At 41.7% G+C, this 19,193-nt stretch overlaps 1 protein-coding gene across 1 annotated transcript; it reads left to right on the top strand.

The window, feature by feature from the left end:
- Positions 1-4,323: 4,323 nt before the first annotated feature.
- On the top strand, positions 4,324-16,937 carry LOC129110459 (5'-AMP-activated protein kinase subunit gamma-2-like). Its single transcript, XM_054622544.1, has 12 exons — positions 4,324-4,402; positions 8,307-8,349; positions 9,149-9,258; positions 10,243-10,324; positions 12,737-12,795; positions 13,484-13,529; positions 14,379-14,433; positions 15,641-15,767; positions 16,205-16,370; positions 16,446-16,483; positions 16,578-16,724; positions 16,812-16,937. The coding sequence occupies exons 2-12, from the start codon at positions 8,319-8,321 to the stop codon at positions 16,935-16,937; spliced, it is 987 nt and encodes a 328-aa protein (XP_054478519.1). The 5' UTR covers positions 4,324-4,402; positions 8,307-8,318.
- The last annotated feature ends 2,256 nt before the right edge of the window (positions 16,938-19,193 follow it).

Genomic DNA, 19,193 nt, shown 5'->3' with positions numbered 1-19,193 from the left:
CTATCAAACAGCTATTACACAGCTATTACACAGCTATTACACAGCTATTACACAGCTATCACACCGCTATCACACCGCTATTACACAGCTATTACATAGCTATTACACAGCTATCACACCGCTATTACACAGCTATCATAGCCGTAGCACCCCTGTAGCGCCTTTTCAGCAGCTTGGAATAAACTGTCCTAAGGAGGCTGAGCAGTCTCCAGAAAACTCCAATTAATTGGAGCGCACACCCTGACCTTGACCCCCCACACGTGGCACACGAGGTAGAGCGCTCGTCCCGTAACCACAAGGTTGGTGGTTCGAACCCCTCTTGAGTCAACATGCTGAGGTGTCCTTGAGCAAGACACCTAACCCCAAGTTGCTCCCCGGGCGCTTCTTAGCAGCCCACTGCTCCTCCGGGATGGGTCAAATGCAGAGAATTGTAATTTCCCCATTGTGGGACTAATAAAGGCTTAATTATTATTAATGTTTAGAGTCTTCAGCCTCTTAGTGAATCTCTTCCAGCCCTGGCATCTTGCTGCTGAGGAGCTTTTTGACTATCTTAGTGACCCCTGATTTTAAACTCTGCCCTCACACAGAGGACGTGTTGGTCGGGTTCAGAGGTTTCTCAAAGTTTTCTTTCTAGCTCATGGCAATAACCCAAGTTTGGGTCTGAATATCCCCTCCCCTGCTGAGACAAGCCCTGCTTTCCCTTTCTAAGTGGTCTCACGGTCTGCCAGAACCTCCTTGAGGCCAACCGAAAGTCCTATTGTATAGTTTCCCCAAACTCCTCCAATATTCTGTTTTTTGCTTTGGCCGGTTGAGACCCTTGGGGCAAACCAATCCCGAAAGGCCTCCACCTTCAGCAACTACAGAACCCCAGTCAGGACACCAGCTCAGGATCTGAGCTGCTGTTTGGTGCACAAACAACCATCTGAGACCTCGTCCAAACGACTTACAGTCGTATAGCAGGTTATTCCCCATGGAGAACAGAGTCCTGCCTCTGCATTTGAACAGATGTTAACCAGCAGCTGTAATGTTTCCTCCTGTCCTGCAGGGGGAGGCTCTGTGCCACTCTGCCAGCCCCACCCGGAGCTTCTTCCATCGGGCTCCGTTCAGCCGGCCCTCCAGCCCCCGCTCCGCTCCGGCTAGAAACTATAGCTTCAAGATGAGCCCCAGTTACCCCAAAACCATCTTACCCCAACAGACTGGACCTCCGACACCACCCAGGTCTCCACGCAGGTACACACACCTGACACACCTGGTTACAGGCTGCAGCAGAATCAGTAGAAGAAGAAGCTCATAACTGTGTGTGTGTGTGTGTTTGTCAGGCTTAGTTTCAGTGGGATCTTCAGGTCGACCTCCAGGGATTCAAACCAGCAACCCTTTCCCTCCCCCGTTAGCATCAAACTGTTCACCCGCAACAAGAGAGACAAGGCCAGAGGTACGCTGTGTGTGTGTGTGTATGTGTGTGTGTGTGTGTGACAACAATGCCACCTGCTGATCACTTTTAGAAACACAAACACTGAAACTGAAGACTACTTATAAAAGCAGCAATGAATATAGTAGAATTATGATAATGATATAGGGAATATTAATAGTAATGTGACAATTATTATCATTAATAATAATAATAATAATAGTGGTAGTAGCAGTGGGTGTCAGCCGGGTCACAGCAGGAGGCACGACCACGGTCCAGGTACAGCGACGGTTCATGGAAACCTGCGAGGCGAGAAAGCACAAAGACTCTGGGGAAGAAGCAAAGTCAGTAATGTGCATAAATTGGACATGAATACATAAAGATGGAGTGAGAGAAGAGGAGAGAGGAGCTCAGTGTATCCTAGGTAGTCCCCCGGCAGTCTAGACCTAGAGCAGCATATCTAGGGGCTGGACCAAGGTAAACCTGAACCAGCCCTAACTATAGACCTGAACCAGTCCTAACTATAGACCTGAACCAGTCCTAACTATAGACCTGAACCAGTCCTAACTATAAACCTGAACCAGTCCTAACTATAAACCTGAACCAGCCCTAACTATAAACCTGAACCAGTCCTAACCAGTCTAACCCTAACCCTAACCCAATGAGCAGTAAAAAAACAATAAAAAACAGTAAAGAATCCACAGTAACTGAAATATTATATATACAGACAGAAACTATTATAACTATTGTATTGCACAGTGTATTAGTGTCATGTGGTCTACTGGGAGCAGAGTTGGTTGTGCAACCTGACAGCAGCAGGAAGGAAGGACCTGCGGTAGTAGTTATAGTATTAGTATTTGTATTTTATTTGTCTATTTGAAACACAAATACTGACTGTCTCCTTCTTTGATGCTTAACCCCGTCTCCCCCTCCCCCGTATCCCCCAGCCCACAGCCTGTCCTCCCCTCGCCCCCCTGCTCTCCCTCGTCAGGAGGAGGTGAGTGTTTTCCGTTTGGAGACGTACCAGACGGAGCCGAGGCGTCTGGTAACCAGGAGGCTGCGTTCCTTCTCCTCCCCTCCCGACACCGGACAGCGCTCCTCCTCCTCCTCCTCCTCCTCCTGCTTCCAGCTTCCTCCTCTGGCTCCACCTCTTCCTGTCGGGAGGCTGGTGAGTGCAGCCTCTGCCGATCCTAAATATTTGTTGGCAGCTTGGTGTCGTTGCTGTGCTGTCATGATGTGAAAACAGACCTGCTGGGGTTGATGAACCAAGTACATTTACTCAAGTTCTGTACTTTAATAAAGGTACTTTACTTTTCATGTAGAAAATGAATGAAGAAAATGAATAGTATATATCAAAGTATTTTCATGTCTGAAGTAATTTTTCATGAATAACATTTGATTGTACATTATGTAATACTGGTAATAATGTTGAGATTTGGACTAAACAAACATAGGGAAGGTGTCACTCCATAAACTGTCATTGTTATGCAGATGATACCCAATTATATCAACTTTAAAAATGTCACTATGACCAAACCAAATCAAACCAAACGATCGTATAATTCACGGAGAAAATAATCAGCAGATTAATCCAAAATTAGAATAATCATTAGTAAACATTTTGAAATAGTTAAATCCTGACTCATCACATGTAGACGCATGGCGGCAGCTTTAAACACGTGATTATCATGAACAAAACTATAATTATATTCAGGAATAAAATCATCGTTAAGTTACGTATGCAAGTTAAGTAGCCAACGTAAAAAGGTTGGTGTTGACTTTTAGACACAGGACACAAACAGCCTCCTGGGAAAAGTGTTGTGTTTGGATGTGAACTTTGTCCAAAAATGTATCGTCGTAAAAAACAAAATGATTTAATAACCCCTAGCTCTATCCCTCGGGATAAAAAAACCTAAAATAAACTACCTAAAAGCAATCAGGAATAACTCCTCAACCATTAGGTTTATATTTATATGTCTGGTCTCTTTTGAAAGGTAAGAAGCTAAACATCATGAATCCATTGTGAGTAAACCTGATATTATTACCTTTCCAGAGCAGATTGAGATGCAATAAAGGAAAGATATTAGATTATTTTATGTTCGCCTAGTATATAATCTAAATCTCAAGGGAAATATAAGTATTACAACCAATATCCAATAATGCAACTGCACGTCTTCTACTTCTCTTTACTACAATAGGACTGTAACTCAATAAATAAAATACAACATTTATAAAGATATATTCAGGCTGTCTTACTCAGGTGAGATATCTTATCTTATCTCGTTTATTTCTTGATTTTAATGCAGCGGTCTGATAAGATAACAAAACTTGTTGTGAAGGAGTTGCAGTCGAGTTCATATAATCTGTCACCTGTCATGCTGCTTTAAAGAAGAATTGTATCAGAAAGAAGTTATAATATTTGATGTAATTCTCAGATTTTTATCACACATTGGTAACAGCAGAGGAGGAAAGTTGTACTCTACTTGAGTAGCTCCATTTTCTTCTTCTCCTTCGTGTCAAAGGGATATATTGTACTTTTTACTACACTGCTTTATCTGACATCTTTTGTCACTTTACAGTTTCAGATTATAAATCCTAAATATAATCAAGAAATAAATGATGATGTTGTAATCTGAATAAAGATGAGGCTTTTTTCATCCTTTGGGGAAATTCTCAAGTTACCTGCTGTTTATAATAAGCTCCACCTTTACCAGCTCATCAGAGATGATGTGATATAGTGCCATGTATGACATTATCCTTTTAGTTGATGTAGATGCTCCTGGTTCAGTGTCCTAGTCATACTTAAGTACACATCACAGGTGTGCTTTTGTTGTGAAACGTCGAACCGGAAGTGCAGCGTGTCGTTAGCCTCGTTAGCTTGTTAGCTTGTTAGCTCGTTAGCTCGTTAGCTGGAACACCTGCAGCTGATGGACAGCAGGTCTGCACCGACACGACACCGCCAGACCTGAACCTTCACCGGGCACAGACTGAGCCGTGAGGACCCAGTGTACCTTTAATGTACCTTTAATGTATATTTAATGTATCTTTAATATATCTTTATAATATATATTTAATATAATGACCAGAGGACCCAGTGTACCTATAATATCTATTTAATATATTTATAATGTGTCTTTAATATATATTTAATATATCTTTATAATATATCTTTAATATATATTTAATATATAGACCAGAGGACCCAGTGTACCTTCAGTATATATTTAATATATATTTAATGTATCTTTAATATATATTTAATATATATTTAATGTACCTATAATATATCTTTATAATGTATATTTAATATATATTTAATATATAGACCAGAGGACCCAGTGTACCTTCAATATATATTTAATATATATTTAATATATCTATAATGTATATTTAATATATCTTTATAATATATATTTAATATATATTTAATATAAAGACCAGAGGACCCAGTGTACCTTCAATGTACCTTTAATGTATCTATAATGTATATTTAATATAAAGACCAGAGAACTGAATGTATATTTAATATATCTTTAATATATATTTAATATATATTTAATATAAAGACCAGAGGACCCAGTGTACCTTCAATGTACCTTTAATATATATTTAATATATCTTTATAATGTATATTTAATACATAGACCAGAGGACCCAGTGTACCTTCAATGTGCCTATAATGTATCTATAATGTATCTATAATATATATTTAATATATCTTTAATATATCTTTATAATATATATTTAATATATATTTAATATAAAGACCAGAGGACCCAGTGTACCTTCAGTGTATCTATAATGTATCTTTAATATATATTTAATATATATTTAATATATAGACCAGAGGACCCAGTGTACCTTCAATGTGCCTATAATGTATCTATAATGTATCTATAATATATATTTAATATATCTTTAATGTATCTATAATGTATCTTTAATGTACCTATAATATATATTTAATATATCTATAATGTATCTTTAATATATATTTAATATATATTTAATATATCTTTAATATATAGACCAGAGGACCCAGTGTACCTTCAGTGTATCTATAATGTATCTTTAATGTATATTTAATATATCTTTAATGTATATTTAATATATCTTTAATGTATCTTTAATATATATTTAATATATATTTAATATAAAGACCAGAGGACCCAGTGTACCTTCAATGTACCTTTAATGTATCTATAATGTATATTTAATATAAAGACCAGAGAACTGAATGTATCTTTAATATATATTTAATATATCTTTAATATATATTTAATATATATTTAATATAAAGACCAGAGGACCCAGTGTACCTTCAATGTACCTTTAATGTATATTTAATATATCTTTATAATATATATTTAATATATATTTAATATAAAGACCAGAGGACCCAGTGTACCTTCAATGTACCTTTAATGTATCTATAATGTATATTTAATATAAAGACCAGAGAACTGAATGTATCTTTAATATATATTTAATATATCTTTAATATATATTTAATATATATTTAATATAAAGACCAGAGGACCCAGTGTACCTTCAATGTACCTTTAATGTATCTATAATGTATATTTAATATAAAGACCAGAGGACCCAGTGTACCTTCAATGTACCTTTAATGTATCTATAATGTATATTTAATATAAAGACCAGAGAACTGAATGTATCTTTAATATATATTTAATATAAAGACCAGAGGACCCAGTGTACCTTCAGTGTGCCTATAATGTATCTTTAATGTATCTATAATAATAATATATATTTAATATATAGACCAGAGGACTGAATGTATCTTTAATATATATTTAATATATCTTTAATGTACCTTTAATGTATCTATAATGTATCTATAATATATATTTAATATATCTTTAATATATCTTTAATATAAAGGCCAGAGGACCCAGTGTACCTTCAATGTATCTATAATGTATCTATAATATATATTTAATATATATTTAATATATAGACCAGAGGACCCAGTGTACCTTCAATGTGCCTATAATGTATCTATAATGTATCTATAATATATATTTAATATATCTTTAATGTATCTATAATGTATCTATAATGTATCTATAATATATATTTAATATATCTATAAAATATCTTTAATATATATTTAATATAAAGACCAGAGGACTGAATGTATCTTTAATATATATTTAATATAACTAAATGTATGGAAACCTGCTTATGAATCCTAGCTCCTTTATGAGTCCTAGCTCCTTTATGAGTCCTAGCTCCTTTATGAATCCTAGCTCCTTTATGAGTCCTAGCTCCTTTATGAGTCCTAGCTCCTTTATGAGTCCTAGCTCCTTTATGAATCCTAGCTCCTTTATGAATCCTAGCTCCTTTATGAGTCCTAGCTCCTTTATGAGTCCTAGCTCCTTTATGAATCCTAGCTCCTTTATGAGTCCTAGCTCCTTTATGAATCCTAGCTCCTTTATGAATCCTAGCTCCTTTATGAATCCTAGCTCCTTTATGAGTCCTAGCTCCTTTATGAGTCCTAGCTCCTTTATGAATCCTAGCTCCTTTATGAGTCCTAGCTCCTTTATGAATCCTAGCTCCTTTATGAGTCCTAGCTCCTTTATGACTCCTAGCTCCTTTATGAGTCCTAGCTCCTTTATGAGTCCTAGCTCCTTTATGAGTCCTAGCTCCTTTATGAATCCTAGCTCCTTTATGAGTCCTAGCTCCTTTATGAGTCCTAGCTCCTTTATGAGTCCTAGCTCCTTTATGAGTCCTAGCTCCTTTATGAGTCCTAGCTCCTTTATGAATCCTAGCTCCTTTATGACTCCTAGCTCCTTTATGAGTCCTAGCTCCTTTATGAATCCTAGCTCCTTTAAATCCATCATTTAACGGCCTCATGTGCTGCAGCTATGGCCTCATATTTAATCATTTAATGAATGACTTCAATCCTTTTCACAGCAATTTAAGGTGCATACCCTGTCCCCTATTTATTAACTTTCATGTTAATGTGTGCAGGAATATTAAATGGGTTCTTATTATGAAACTAGGAATTAATTTTCTTCCCAGTTGTCAAATATACAGCAGATCACCTGAATAAATCAAAAGTACTACAAAGTTCTTAACCAGTTATCTGTGTTCAAGGTTTTCAATTCAATCATTTGGCATTTTTTCTTCAGATCTTTTTTTCTACTTCCATGATTTGTCAACAATGTTAAAGAAAATGATGACAAGATAATTTGTAATAATTTTATTGGATGTGGAAGATGCTATTCAACTTCAAACCATAAAAATGCTGCTGGGAGAATTTAAAGCTCATTTTGAACTCAAGTTGGGCTTTAGTTGGATCTTAGCTGGCTATTAGCCTTCATGGTTAAAGATTTTATATCTGAAATCTAATTGATTTTAGTCCGGAGGGTTCCAGAGTTGGCAGCTTTTTATAGCGGAAGCTCAGATCTACGGTTAGGGCTCGGTATCGGTTCTGAAACAACCCGGTAACTCTAGTATGGAAACTTCTCCAGCCAAACAATACCTGCAATCGATCCTTTTTGTGCTCACATCCAGAAAAATGTCATTTTTATAGTTTTGCTCGCAGCCAATCACCACAGACCTTCTTGGATTTATGGGACATGTGATTGGCCCCCGACGGCAGCAACACATTCAGTCTGTGGAGTGACGGAGTAAAGCCCGGCACATTTCTAAAGGTGGCAGTTCAGTGTGGTGCTGATTGCATATATGAATGAGATTCACAAGGATTATTTTAGGAAGCGTGGTGGCTTCTTCCGCCTCAGACACATGATGGATATCGATGAGGTAGACTAAAGAGGAGAGGATGTATCTACATTTAGGATGAGCACATGTTGAGCTGTGATCAGTTTGCTGAAGGCTGACGGTGTTTGTGCTCCGTTGTTGTCGGCAGGTTGCAGACGGCATGTCGGAGCAGCCGGACCCCGAGGATGCCGGTAAGACTGAAAACTGTTTTATAATACTGACACTCACCGGTTCACAGATTGTTGTTGGTGCTCAGTCATTTCCTATGACAGCTGGTCACTGTGGTTTTGGAGGAAATAACATTGAAATAAACTACAGTGTGTGTGTGTGTGTGTCCATGGTCATGAATGAACATGTCGCCCAGGTCAACAGTGATGTGTTTATAATGGAACTCTATGGCACAGACGAGGAGAAATACCTGAAGTCATGTGACTAAACGTCCTCACTAGAACACTAGTCCTCCTTTAGCTTAGGGGAGGAGAAACAGACTGTGAAGCAGTGATGAAGATGATGATGAAGATGATGATGATGATGATGAAGATGGTGGTGGTGAAGATGATGATGAAGATGATGAAGATGGTGGTGGTGAAGATGATGATGAAGATGATGAAGATGATGATGATGATGATGATGATGATGAAGATGGTGGTGGTGAAGATGATGATGATGATGATGAAGATGGTGGTGGTGAAGATGATGATGATGATGAAGAAGATGATGATGATGGTGATGGCGGTGGTGATGATGATGATGATGAAGATGATGATGATGGTGGTGATGATGATGATGATGATGATGAAGATGATGATGGTGGTGATGATGATGATGATGATGGTGATGATGATGATGGTGATGATGATGAAGATGATGGTGGTGATGATGATGAAGATGATGATGGTGGTGATGATGATGGTGATGGTGGTGATGATGATGAAGATGATGATGATGATGATGATGATGATGAAGACATGTTTTCTGTTTCCTGCACAGCTTCAGAGGAGTCAGAGAGAGACATCTACATGCGCTTCATGAAGTGTCACAAGTGTTATGACATCATCCCCACCAGCTCAAAACTGGTGGTGTTTGACACCACGCTGCAGGTGATACAGACAGACGGACAGAGAGACACACAGAAAGTGAGACAGACAGACAGACAGACAGACAGACAGACAGAAATTTGAAAGAAACTCATCTTTCATATTTGATTCAGAGGATTTTGTGCTCACTAAAGATTTGAATGCAGCTGATGATTAATTGAAGCTGAATAATTCAAGATGGTAAATGTTCAAATGGATGAAGAATCATCCATCCATCAATATATCAGCTAATAAATGAGATGTACCTATCATTTTGTCCACCCCAGTTCTATAACAAAATACATCTTTTAAAATGGTCGTACACAAACTGAACATTGTAACTCCATTAAGAAGGATTCATTACAGGACTGTTCCTAATAAAGTGGTCACCCAGAGAATGTCACATGTTGTACTTTCAGTTTATACTGCTTCCAACAATTAAGTACTACTTTATTTATTATTAGGACCTCTAGACTTCATGTTTGCTGCCCAGCTAACCACTGTGGATTACTTGGGTTGTTACCGACATCTGGTGAAAATTTCATGTCAATAGCACCTTTAGAAATATATTTACTGAGAAAAATGGTGACGTTTTCAATACTTATTTTACCCGCTGTATGTATATATAGAGAGAGAGAGAAAGAGAGAAAGTTTCATATCCATTTGTTTCTGTGAAAGAAAGGTTTTTTTTCATTTATTTCAATATCATTGTTGATTAATCATTTCATCTTTTAGTCTTTAAAGCATCAGACAGCAGCTTCCCAGAGTCCAAGGTGATGTCTCCAAATGTCTTGTCTGTCCGTCTGTCCAAAACAATAAGAGACTCTGTGTGTTGTGATAGAAAACAGAAAATCTGAGATATTTACGAAACCATATTCTAATCTTTTTTGGCATTTTTCTAAAAGATATGACACAGGATGATTCTTTGCTTATTAAAATACTTGTACAATCTGTCGACAGATTATTGTATTTTTGTTCTTGTTGGTATTTGTTTTGCTTGTGTTTCAGGTTAAAAAAGCGTTCTTTGCTCTGGTGGCAAACGGAGTGAGAGCTGCTCCTCTGTGGGAGAGTAAGAAACAGAGCTTCGTAGGTATGACTGTGTGTGGGTTACTGCTGAAAATAGATGTGCTTTTTAAATCTTTGTACATATTAGAACAGAGACTTCATAATTATCTCTGTGTTGACGTCATAATTCTCTGTGTAGACGTCATAATTCTCTGTGTGGACGTCATAATTCTCTCTGTGCAGATGTCATAGTTCTCTCTGTGTAGACATCATAATTCTCTGTGCAGACATCATAATTCTCTGTGTTGACGTCATAATTCTCTGTGTTGACGTCATAATTCTCTCTGTGTAGACGTCATAGTTCTCTCTGTGTTAACGTCATAATTATCTGTGTAGACGTCATAATTATCTCTGTGTAGATGTCATAGTTCTCGGTGTTGACGTCATAGTTCTCGGTGTAGACGTCATAATTCTCTTTGTGTTGACGTCATAATTCTCTGTGTAGACGTCATAATTCTCCGTGTAGACGTCATAATTCTCTGTGTAGACGTCATATTTCTCTCTGTGTAGACGTCATCATTCTCTCTGTGTTGACGTCATAATTCTCTGTGTTGACGTCATAATACTCCCTGTGTAGATGTCATAGTTCTCCCTGTGTAGACGTCATAGTTCTCCCTGTGTAGATGTCATAGTTCTCTCTGTGTTGACGTCATAATTCTCTGTGTAGACGTCATAATTCTCTGTGTTGACGTCATAATTCTCTGTGTAGACGTCATAGTTCGCTCTGTGTAGACGTCATAGTTCTCTCTGTGTAGACGTCATATTTATCTCTGTGTAGACGTCATCATTCTCTCTGTGTTGTCATAATTATCTTTGTTGACGTCATAATTCTCTGTGTTGACGTCATAATACTCCCTGTGTAGATGTCATAGTTCTCTCTGTGTAGACGTCATAGTTCTCTCTGTGTTGACGTCATAATTCTCTGTGTAGACGTCATAATTCTCTCTGTGTAGGTGTCATAATTCTCCCTGTGTAGACGTCATAGTTCTCGGTGTAGACGTCATAATTCTCTTTGTGTAAACATCATAGTTCTCCCTGTGTAGACGTCATAATTCTCTTTGTGTAAACATCATAGTTCTCTGTGTTGACGTCATATTTCTCTCTGTGTAGACATCATCATTCTCTCTGTGTTGACGTCATAATCATCTGAGTAGACGTCATAATTCTCTGTGTTGACGTCATAATACTCCCTGTGTAGACGTCATAGTTCTCCCTGTGTAGATGTCATAGTTCTCTCTGTGTTGACGTCATAATTATCTGTGTAGACTTCATAATTATCTTTGTTGACTTCATAATTCTCTCTGTGTAGACGTCATAATTCTCTGTGTAGACGTCATACTTCTCTGTGTAGACGCCATAGTTCTCTCTGTGTAGACGTCATAATTCTCTCTGTGTGGACGTCATAATTCTCTGTGTGTAGACATCATAATTCTCTCTGTGTAGACGTCATACTTCTCTGTGTAGACGTCATAATTCTCTGTGTAGATGTCATCATTCTCTCTGTGTTGTCATAATTATCTTTGTTGACGTCATAATTCTCTGTGTTGACGTCATAATACTCCCTGTGTAGATGTCATAGTTCTCTGTGTAGACGTCATAGTTCTCTCTGTGTTGACGTCATAATTCTCTGTGTAGACGTCATATTTCTCTCTGTGTAGGTGTCATAATCCTCCCTGTGTAGACGTCATAGTTCTCGGTGTAGACGTCATAATTCTCTTTGTGTAAACATCATAGTTCTCCCTGTGTAGACGTCATAATTCTCTTTGTGTAAACATCATAGTTCTCTGTGTTGACGTCATATTTCTCTCTGTGTAGACATCATCATTCTCTCTGTGTTGACGTCATAATCCTCTGAGTAGACGTCATAATTCTCTGTGTTGACGTCATAATACTCCCTGTGTAGACGTCATAGTTCTCCCTGTGTAGATGTCATAGTTCTCTCTGTGTTGACGTCATAATTATCTGTGTAGACTTCATAATTATCTTTGTTGACGTCATAATTCTCTCTGTGTTGACGTCATAATTATCTGTGTAGACTTCATACTTCTCTGTGTAGACGCCATAGTTCTCTCTGTGTAGACGTCATAATTCTCTCTGTGTGGACGTCATAATTCTCTGTGTGTAGACGTCATAATTCTCTCTGTGTAGACGTCATACTTCTCTGTGTAGACGTCATAATTCTCTGTGTAGACGTCATAATTCTCTCTGTGTAGACGTCATACTTCTCTGTGTAGACGTCATAATTCTCTCTGTGTAGACGTCATAATTCTCTCTGTGTAGACGTCATAATTCTCTCTGTGTGGATGTCATAATTCTCTGTGTGTAGACATAATTCTCTCTATGTAGACGTCATACTTCTCTGTGTAGACGTCATACTTCTCTGTGTAGACGTCATAATTCTCTCTGTGTTGACGTCATAATTCTCTCTGTGTTTCAGGAATGTTGACCATCACAGACTTCATCAATATCCTGACCAGATACTACAAGTCCCCAATGGTAACACACACACACCAACACAAACACACACAAACACAATTCAGTATTTCACAGTGATTATTGACTTTATGACAGATAATATTCAGTGTGTCACAGTGATTATTACCTTTATGACAGATAATATTCAGTGTTTCACAGTGATTATTACCTTTATGACAGATAATATTCAGTATTTCACAGTGATTATTACCTTTATGACAGATAATATTCAGTGTGTCACAGTGATTATTACCTTTATGACAGATAATATTCAGTGTTTCACAGTGATTATTACCTTTATGACAGATAATATTCAGTGTGTCACAGTGATTATTACCTTTATGACAGATAATATTCAGTATTTCACAGTGATTATTACCTTTATGACAGATAATATTCAGTGTTTCACAGTGATTATTACCTTTATGACAGATAATATTCAGTATTTCACAGTGATTATTACCTTTATGACAGATAATATTCAGTGTTTCACAGTGATTATTACCTTTATGACAGATAATATTCAGTGTGTCACAGTGATTATTACCTTTATGACAGATAATATTCAGTGTTTCACAGTGATTATTACCTTTATGACAGATAATATTCAGTGTTTCACAGTGATTATTACCTTTATGACAGATTGTATTCAGTGTTTCACAGAGAAGCCCTTCTCTAAATGTCCCGTTGTGAATGTCATCTCTGTCAGGTTCAGATCTACGAGCTGGAGGAACATAAAATCGAGACATGGAGAGGTGAAAGAGTTCTCTTCTGTCTGTTGATGTGTTTGATGTGATGAATGATGACATGATGATGAATGATTGATGTGATCAATGATGACATGATGATGAATGTTTGATGTGATCAATGATGACATGATGATGAATGATTGATGTGATCAATGACGACATGATGATGAATGATTGATGTGATCAATGATGACATGATGATGAATGATTGATGTGATCAATGATGACATGATGATGAATGATTGATGTGATCAATGATGACATGATGATGAATGATTGATGTGATCAATGACGACATGATGATGAATGATTGATGTGATGAATGATGACATGATGATGAATGATTGATGTGATGAATGATGACATGATGATGAATGATTGATGTGATCAATGATGACATGATGATGAATGATTGATGTGATGAATGATGACATGATGATGAATGATTGATGTGATCAATGATGACATGATGATGAATGATTGATGTGATCAATGATGACATGATGATGAATGATTGATGTGATGAATGATGACATGATGATGAATGATTGATGTGATGAATGATGACATGATGATGAATGATTGATGTGATGAATGATGACATGATGATGAATGATTGATGTGATGAATGATGACATGATGATGAATGATTGATGTGATCAATGATGACATGATGATGAATGATTGATGTGATCAATGATGACATGATGATGAATGATTGATGTGATCAATGATGACATGATGATGAATGATGATGATGAATGATTGATGTGATCAATGATGACATGATGATGAATGATTGATGTGATCAATGATGACATGATGATGAATCTTTGATGTTGTCCATGTTGACAGAGCTGTACCTGCAGGAGACCTTCAAACCTCTGGTCCACATCTCACCTGATGCCAGGTTAGTGTTTCTGTCTGTCTGTCTGTTTGTCTGTCTGTCTGTCTGTCTGTCTGTCTGTCTGTCTGTCTGTCTGTCTGTATACAGAGTAGGATTTAGACTCTACAGCATCACTGCATAATTTATTACCTGCTGATAATATACTGAGGAGAAAGGAGAAACTAAGGGAGAGTAGGGACAGAGGAGAGGAAACAAGGAGAGGAGGGACAGAGGAGAGGAAACAAGGAGAGGAGGGACTGAGAGGAGAGGAAACGGGGAGATGAAGGACTGAGGAGAGGAGGGACAGAGGAGGGGAAACAAGGAGAGGAGGGACAGAGGAGAGGAAACAAGAAGAGGAGGGACAGAGGAGAGGAAACAAGAAGAGGAGGGACAGAGGAGAGGAAACGGGGAGATGAAGGACTGAGGAGAGGAAACAAGGAGAGGAGTAACTGAGAGCAGAGGAAACAAGGATAGGAGGGACTGAGAGGAGAGGAAACAAGGAGAGGAGGGACTGAGGAGAGGAAACAAAAAAGGAGTAAAAAAGAAGTATTCAGACAATATTGAACAAATATGCAAGTGTAAAGCTGTGGATCTAAATTCATGCCATCGCCCCCCCTCTCTCCCCCTCTCTCCCCCTCTCTCCCCTCAAAAAAGGAGTCCCCTCTTCTCCCTCTCTCCTCCCCCCTCCCCCCACGCTCCCCTCTCTTCTCCCCCCCCCCCCCCCTCTCCCTCTCTCCCCCTCCCCCCCCTCCCCCTCTCCCCCCTCTCCCCTCTCTCCCCCTCTCTCTCCCCCCTCCCCCTCTCTCCCCCTCCCCCTCTCCCCTCTCCTCCCCTCCCTCCCTCCCCCTCCCCCTCTCCCTCCCCCTCTCCCCCCTCCTCTCCCCCCCCCCCCTCCTCTCCTCCCCCCTCCCCCCCTCCCTCTCCCTCCCCCCTCTCTCCTCTCTCCCCCTCCCCCCCCTCCCCCCCCTCCCCTCCTCCCCCCCCCCTCTCCCTCCCCCTCCCCCCCCCCCTCTCCCCTCCCCCCCCCTCTCTCCCCCCTCCCCTCCCCCCCCCCCCCCCCTCTCTCTCCCCCCTCCCCTCCCCCCCTCCCCCTCCCCTCCTCCCCCCCCCCCCCCCCCTCCCCTCTCCCTCCCCCCCCCCCCTCTCTCTCTCCCCCTCTCTCTCTCTCCCCCCTCCCCTCTCTCTCCCCTTCTCTCCCCCTCTCTCTCCCCCCCTCTCCCCCCTCCCTCAGTATATTTGAAGCCGTGTACTCGCTGATAAAGAATAAGATCCACCGTCTGCCTGTCATTGATCCGGTCAGCGGGAATGCTCTCTACATCCTGACTCACAAGAGGATCCTCAAGTTTCTGCAGCTGTTTGTGAGTCTTCATGTTACACAGCAAAGGAAACATGTAAACCATAAGTCATGATAACGAGTTAAAGGTCATTAAAGACTAGATTTAGTAAAAAACACTCATTTAATCCGATTAGTCCCTTTATTGAAATTGAGGATTTTCTGAATTGTTTTTCTTGTGATGAAGTCACAAAATATGAAGACAGACATTCAAAGCTTCCCTCAAAATCCTAAATGGAAGAAAACCACATGTGGTACGTACCAACTAAAGTTTGTAAAAGTAGTAAATACAAAGTTTAATCTGACTCATGAGCTGTACTCGATTAGTAGAATCCTAAAAGTTTAGTTTGTATTAGTAGAGAAAGAAAAGGTGCTGCAGTGCCCCCTGGTGGACAGACGTATAATTACAGCAGGACTGAATGAATTAAACTCTGTGTGTGTGTGCGGGTGTGTGCGTGCCAGGTGTGTGAGATGCCCATGCCGCCCTTCATGAAGCAGACTCTGGAGGAGCTGGCGGTTGGAACATATGCTAACATCGCCTACATCCATCCCGACACGCCGCTCATCACCGCGCTGTCCGTCTTCACGCACCGACGCGTCTCCGCTTTGCCCGTCGTTGACCACAACGGTAACCGTTGGCAACAACACAATGGAAATGTGATTTCATGTCCACAGGCTGTGTGATCATGTCTTGTGTTTGCAGGTAAAGTGGTGGACATCTACTCCAAGTTTGACGTCATTGTGAGTAAATCTGTAAACATGATAGATTCCTGATTAGAGTTGTGTTCACTGTCTGAGGAAGCAGAGGAAACCTGAGTGTTGTCCGGTTTTACAGAACCTGGCAGCAGAGAAGACGTACAACAACCTGGATGTGACCGTCACGCAGGCTCTCAGACACAGATCCCAGTACTTTGAAGGAGTCATGAAGTGCAACAAACTGGAAACACTGGAGACTATCGTGGACCGCATCGTGAAGGCCGAGGTCATTTGAAGAAAGAAACTTTATCTGATACATTTGATTCATTACTTTATTATTAAGGGATTGATATGTTGAGAGTGTTATGTTCAGGTTCACAGGCTTGTTGTTGTTGATGAAGAGTCTCGTATCGTCGGCATCGTCTCTCTGTCCGACATCCTGCAGGCGCTGGTCTTGACCCCCGCAGGTACAAGATACAAGAAGAGTTCTTATGATTAAGACTGTTGCTGGGTTTGTTGCTTTATGCTGACTGTTGATGGGGCCTGCTTCTTGAGACGTGTATTGTTGGTTTGAATGGGTTATTTAAAGGACTCTTTGATGGAGCTGCTGGGTATCAAAGATGATGTCATGATTGTTTAATAATGATTGATTGATGGATCACAGAGAGCCGGAGGACACTGAACTCTATCTGTCTGTCTACAGGTCTGAGGAGGAAGGAGTCTCTCCCCTCTCAGCTGGCAGCTTTGGACTCAACAGAGACAGAGACAGGATGTAAACCTGGACTAGACCAGGACCAGGACCAGGAGACTAGGACAGCGACAGAGACAGAAAGTGAATCTAAACCAGATCAAGACCAGGAGCCGGGTAAAGAAACAGAGACAGGCTGCCAGCAGGGACAAACAGTGGGGGAGACAGAGAGAAAGTCAGAGGGAGAGACAGAGGGGGAGGCAGAGAGACAGACAGGGGGACAGACTGAGGGGGAGGCAGAGGGGGAGGCAGAGAGACAAACAGAGGGGGAGACAGAGAGACAGACTGAGGGCGAGGTAGAGGGGGAGACAGAGAGACAGACTGGGGGCGAGGTAGAGGGGGAGACAGAGAGACAGACTGAGAGCGAGGTAGAGGGGGAGACAGAGAGACAGACTGGGGGCGAGGTAGAGGAGGACACAGAGGGGGAGACAGAGAGACAGACTGAGGGCGAGGTAGAGGGGGAGACAGAGAGACAGACTGGGGGCGAGGTAGAGGGGGAGACAGAGAGACAGACTGAGAGCGAGGTAGAGGGGGAGACAGAGAGACAGACTGGGGGCGAGGTAGAGGAGGACACAGAGGGGGAGACAGAGAGACAGACTGAGGGCGAGGTAGAGGGGGAGACAGAGAGACAGACTGGGGGCGAGGTAGAGGGGGAGACAGAGGGGGAGACAGAGAGACAGACTGGGGGCGAGGTAGAGGGGGAGACAGAGGGGGAGACAGAGAGACAGACTGGGGGCGAGGTAGAGGGGGAGACAGAGAGACAGACTGGGGGCGAAGTAGAGGGGAGACAGAGAGACAGACTGGGGGCGAGGTAGAGGGGGAGACAGAGAGACAGACTGAGGGCGAGGTAGAGGGGGAGACAGAGAGACAGACTGGGGGCGAGGTAGAGGAGGACACAGAGGGGGAGACAGAGAGACAGACTGAGGGCGAGGTAGAGGGGGAGACAGAGAGACAGACTGGGGGCGAGGAGTAGAGGAGGAGACAGAGAGACAGACTGGGGGCGAGGTAGAGGGGGAGACAGAGAGACAGACTGAGGGCGAGGTAGAGGGGGGGGGACAGAGAGACAGACTGGGGGCGAGGTAGAGGAGGACACAGAGGGGGAGACAGAGAGACAGACTGAGGGCGAGGTAGAGGGGGAGACAGAGAGACAGACTGGGGGCGAGGTAGGAGGGGGAGACAGAGAGACAGACTGGGGGCGAGGTAGAGGAGGACACAGAGGGGGAGACAGAGAGACAGACTGAGGGCGAGGTAGAGGAGGAGACAGAGGGGGAGACAGAGGGACAGACTGGGGGTGAGATAGAGGAGGAGACAGAGGGGGAGACAGAGAGACAGACTGAGGGCGAGGTAGAGGGGGAGACAGAGGAGGAGACAGAGAGACAGACTGGGGGCGAGGTAGAGGAGGAGACAGAGGAGGCAGAGAGACAGACTGGGGGCGAGGTAGAGGAGGAGACAGAGAGACAGACTGGGGGCGAGGTGGGGGCGAGAGGAGGAGGAGACAGAGGAGGCAGAGAGACAGACTGGGGGCGAGGTAGAGGAGGAGACAGAGGGGGAGACAGAGAGACAGACTGAGGGTGAGGTAGAGGAGGAGACAGAGGGGGAGACAGAGAGACAGACTGGGGGTGAGGTAGAGGAGGAGACAGAGGGGGAGACAGAGAGACAGACTGAGGGCGAGGTAGAGGAGGAGACAGAGGAGGAGACAGAGAGACAGAGAGACAGACTGGGGGCGAGGTAGAGGAGGAAACAGAGGAGACAGAGACAGACTGGGGGCGAGGTAGAGAGACAAACAGAAGGGGAGGAAGCAGTGACAGAGAAGGATGGAGGAGCAGAGGAGGGGACAGGAGAATAGGAGGTGGAGGAGGTGGAGGTGCCGTGATACCATCATCGCTCGAGTGGAGTCTCTCTCCACAGAAGAGGAAGAGGGACAGGAAGGGGCGGGCTCAAGGAAGAGCGCTGACTGAAGGCTGACGTGTGATTGGCCGGGGGGCTGTGAGAGTCTGTTCTTCATTG

Source organism: Anoplopoma fimbria, chromosome 21 (assembly GCF_027596085.1).
Source record: "Anoplopoma fimbria isolate UVic2021 breed Golden Eagle Sablefish chromosome 21, Afim_UVic_2022, whole genome shotgun sequence".
Lineage (NCBI taxonomy): Eukaryota > Metazoa > Chordata > Actinopteri > Perciformes > Anoplopomatidae > Anoplopoma > Anoplopoma fimbria.
This window is presented reverse-complemented; position numbering and strand designations above follow the sequence as displayed.